The sequence below is a fragment of the Carya illinoinensis genome, chromosome 1 (assembly GCF_018687715.1).
Source record: "Carya illinoinensis cultivar Pawnee chromosome 1, C.illinoinensisPawnee_v1, whole genome shotgun sequence".
In the NCBI taxonomy this organism is placed as follows: Eukaryota; Viridiplantae; Streptophyta; class Magnoliopsida; order Fagales; family Juglandaceae; genus Carya; species Carya illinoinensis.
The window spans coordinates 46,599,949-46,603,512 of NC_056752.1; the positions used below are offsets into that span (position 1 = coordinate 46,599,949).

The window sequence follows — 3,564 nt, forward strand, 5'->3', positions numbered from 1 at the left end:
AAATTGTGGGAGATACCTTGTGAGTTGCGAGTGGCCGGCAAATAGCAATTAAAAAGTCAAATGTATACTTGTTCCCACGAAACCCCCTGTATTGATCTCATGGTTGGCAAATTCAATGCTCCTGCGGCCTAACCATCGAAGTTCGTTGGGGGTGGTTGCATACCCCGACTCTCTCACGCATACACCTCATACCCTTTAAAGCTTGCTCCCCCCCTCCATTTTCGCAGGGCATTACTATCTCAGACTCCAATTAACCTTGCAATATTTAATTTGGTCCCTCGGCTTTCTTTCCTTTCCACATTCATTTCGCTGCAACTCTTCAGCTCAAACTCTTTTCGCTTTGGTCTCTTTTCTTTCCCCCCCCCCCCCCCCCCCCCCCCCCCCCCCCCCCCCCTTTTGGGTGTTGCATGCAGGTAGCTCCTTTGCTTCGAAAGCTTGACTCCAAGTCCTTTACGTCTTTTATATTCTGATCGACTATGGCGGATGAGAGGAAACAAAACCCGGAGACTGAATCGGTTTCGGTTCAAGCTCCGGTGGAGAGAAGGCAAAACAACCTTCCCAACTTTCTCTTGTCTGTCAGACTCAAGTATGTGAAGCTTGGGTACCACTACTTGATCTCCAACGCCATGTACCTCTTGCTTGTGCCGCTTCTTTGCATAGCTTCAGCTAATCTTTCAACAATCAATGTCCAAGAACTCGTCCAGTTATGGCAAGACCTAAAGTTCGATCTTGTTTCGGGGACTGTCTGCTCAGCTCTTATGGTTTTCCTTGCCACCCTTTACTTCATGAGCCGTCCAAGAAAAGTTTACCTGGTAAACTTCGCATGTTACAAGCCGGATGCAGAGCGAACGTGTACTCGGGAGATTTTCATGGAAAGATCTATTCGACTTGGGAGTTTCACAGAGGAAAACTTGGCCTTTCAAAAGAAGATATTGGAGAGGTCAGGGTTGGGCCAGAAAACGTACTTGCCGGAGGCCATCTTACGAGTCCCCCCCAACCCGTGTATGGCCGAGGCAAGGAAGGAAGCTGAGACTGTGATGTTCGGAGCCATTGATGAGCTCTTGGCAAAGACCGGAGTGAGGGCTAAGGACATCGGGATTCTTGTGGTCAATTGTAGCTTGTTCAATCCAACTCCGTCCCTCTCCGCCATGATCGTCAATCACTACAAGCTCAGAGGGAACATTGTTAGCTATAATCTTGGTGGTATGGGTTGTAGTGCTGGCCTTATTTCTATAGACCTTGCTAAACAACTTCTACAGGTCAGTTATTATATTATCATCATCCTTGATATCATCATTTTTAGCTAGTTCTTATTACGTACCCTGTTGATGGTTGTGTTTTTTGTAGCCTAGCTATAATAATTCCGAGTAGTACTCATGTTCGTTGGATTAAAAATAAATTTATTTAATTTTATGATTATATATTAAGTTATAATATTTTTCATAATTTTTTAAAGTTGTCATGCAAGATTAAATAATATCTGTTTTGTGTAGAGAAATATTATAATTATAAAAAGATTTCAAAAACATAAATTTATAAACTGATCACATAATTTGATGCAGTATATTAAATTAAAAAATTACTTTTATTGAAACTAAATCTAACATATTATAAAAAAAAATCATATCAATTTTTGAGTTTATTTTTATAGAATCTCTTTGTGACTATAACACTTGATGTGCATCTTTTAGATATGATAGGAAATATTTTCCTTATTAATATTAGATCAATAAACGAAATGACCAATATGTCTAAAATACCTCATGTTTTATACTAAACAGGTGCTATATATATATATATATATATATTTCAAATAAAACAGAGAAATCTTATTCTCCACGTATCAATTAATTAAGCTGCTTAATTTGGAGTGTGACATCTTAAAGGATGTTAGGTTGGCAACAAATTACAAAATCATCTGGCCTCGATCCCCAACGGCCTTCTGATCTAATGAATGCTGCTATATATTTACCTTTAAATCAATTCCCATTTATGATAAAAAGACCACATCCGTAAGGACTAGAAGCCATCACTTTAGTCTTTACCCATTTTAGTAGTTGTTTTTGTTTAATTATAAGGTGGATTTGCTCTTAATTTGACAACTGCATGCAGCTAGCTAGCCTGCACACTGCATACAGCTTAAATCTGAAATAAATATTACTTGTCAATTTATTACTAGGTGCACCCCAACTCTTATGCCTTGGTTGTGAGCATGGAGAACATCACCCTCAACTGGTACTTTGGCAACGACCGATCCATGCTCGTCTCCAATTGCCTCTTCCGCATGGGCGGCGCAGCGATCCTCTTATCAAACCGATCCTCCGATCGTCGCCGCTCAAAGTACCAACTAATCCACACCGTACGCACTCACAAGGGTTCCGATGATAAGTGTTACAACTGCGTCTTACAAAGAGAGGATGAAACCAAAAGAATTGGCGTTTCGCTCTCCAAAGATCTAATGGCAGTTGCTGGAGACGCTCTCAAGACCAATATCACTACGCTTGGACCTTTGGTCCTTCCCATGTCAGAACAACTCCTATTTTTTGCGACTTTGGTGGGAAGAAAAATTCTTAAAATGAAAATAAAGCCATATATTCCTGACTTTAAACTTGCATTCGAGCATTTCTGCATTCATGCAGGAGGGAGAGCAGTGCTAGATGAGCTTGAGAAAAACCTTGAGCTGACCGACTGGCATATGGAGCCTTCAAGAATGACTCTTAATAGGTTTGGAAACACTTCAAGCAGTTCTCTGTGGTATGAGCTGGCTTACTCTGAGGCCAAGGGTAGGATCAGAAAGGGTGACCGAACATGGCAGATTGCTTTCGGTTCTGGATTTAAGTGTAACAGTGCTGTGTGGCGTGCATTGAGGACCATCGATCCGACTAAGGAAAAGAATCCTTGGATGGATGAGATTCACGAGTTTCCAGTTCATGTTCCAAAAGTCGAATCCATTAAAGTTTCTTGAATATTTCCAAAAGTGGCATCCATTATATGTTATTTCATGAAAGTTTCAGTCGTGGGAGCAGCGGATTTGGGCTTTTATTACTTCCTAGTGCAGTGCATCCTTCCCGCTATATATTGTGCTTTAATGGTCGACGTTAGCCTGAGATCTCTTGTGATTGTATTGAATGATCGTATGTGATTTAATATATATGTTAATGCATAATCAATTTCATGGTTTCCATGTCTCGATGAAGTCCCAACTACATATTATATATCTTTAATCGTGTATATAAATTAGGGAAATCTCATATGGCTTGCATCCGATATAACTTCTCGATGTTAAACAAAACTAGCTAGCTTTTAATTGGAGGATCGGATCAATGTCTTTAAAGTTTGCAAAAGTAAAATATTTTAGACCAGATGATTGTCCACCTTCAGTAATCTTGATGTTTGGCGACTCTATGGTAATAGATATATGAAATGGTAAGAAATTTGAAATTCGAATTAAAAAACAAGAAACTGATAAAATGGAATAGATACTCAATCTGTATACTATTGTGCATAAAATTGTACGCACATGTACAACTTCTCTTAAAAAAATATTTGATCCACTTCCAACGA

General features: G+C 39.5%; 1 protein-coding gene across 1 annotated transcript; it reads left to right on the top strand.

Moving 5' to 3' along the window:
- The first annotated feature begins 220 nt into the window (after positions 1 to 220).
- On the top strand, positions 221 to 3,189 carry LOC122277814 (3-ketoacyl-CoA synthase 11-like). Its single transcript, XM_043088002.1, has 2 exons — positions 221 to 1,259; positions 2,180 to 3,189. Exons 1-2 carry the CDS (start codon positions 477 to 479, stop codon positions 2,963 to 2,965), a joined length of 1,569 nt encoding a protein of 522 aa, XP_042943936.1. The 5' UTR covers positions 221 to 476; the 3' UTR covers positions 2,966 to 3,189.
- The last annotated feature ends 375 nt before the right edge of the window (positions 3,190 to 3,564 follow it).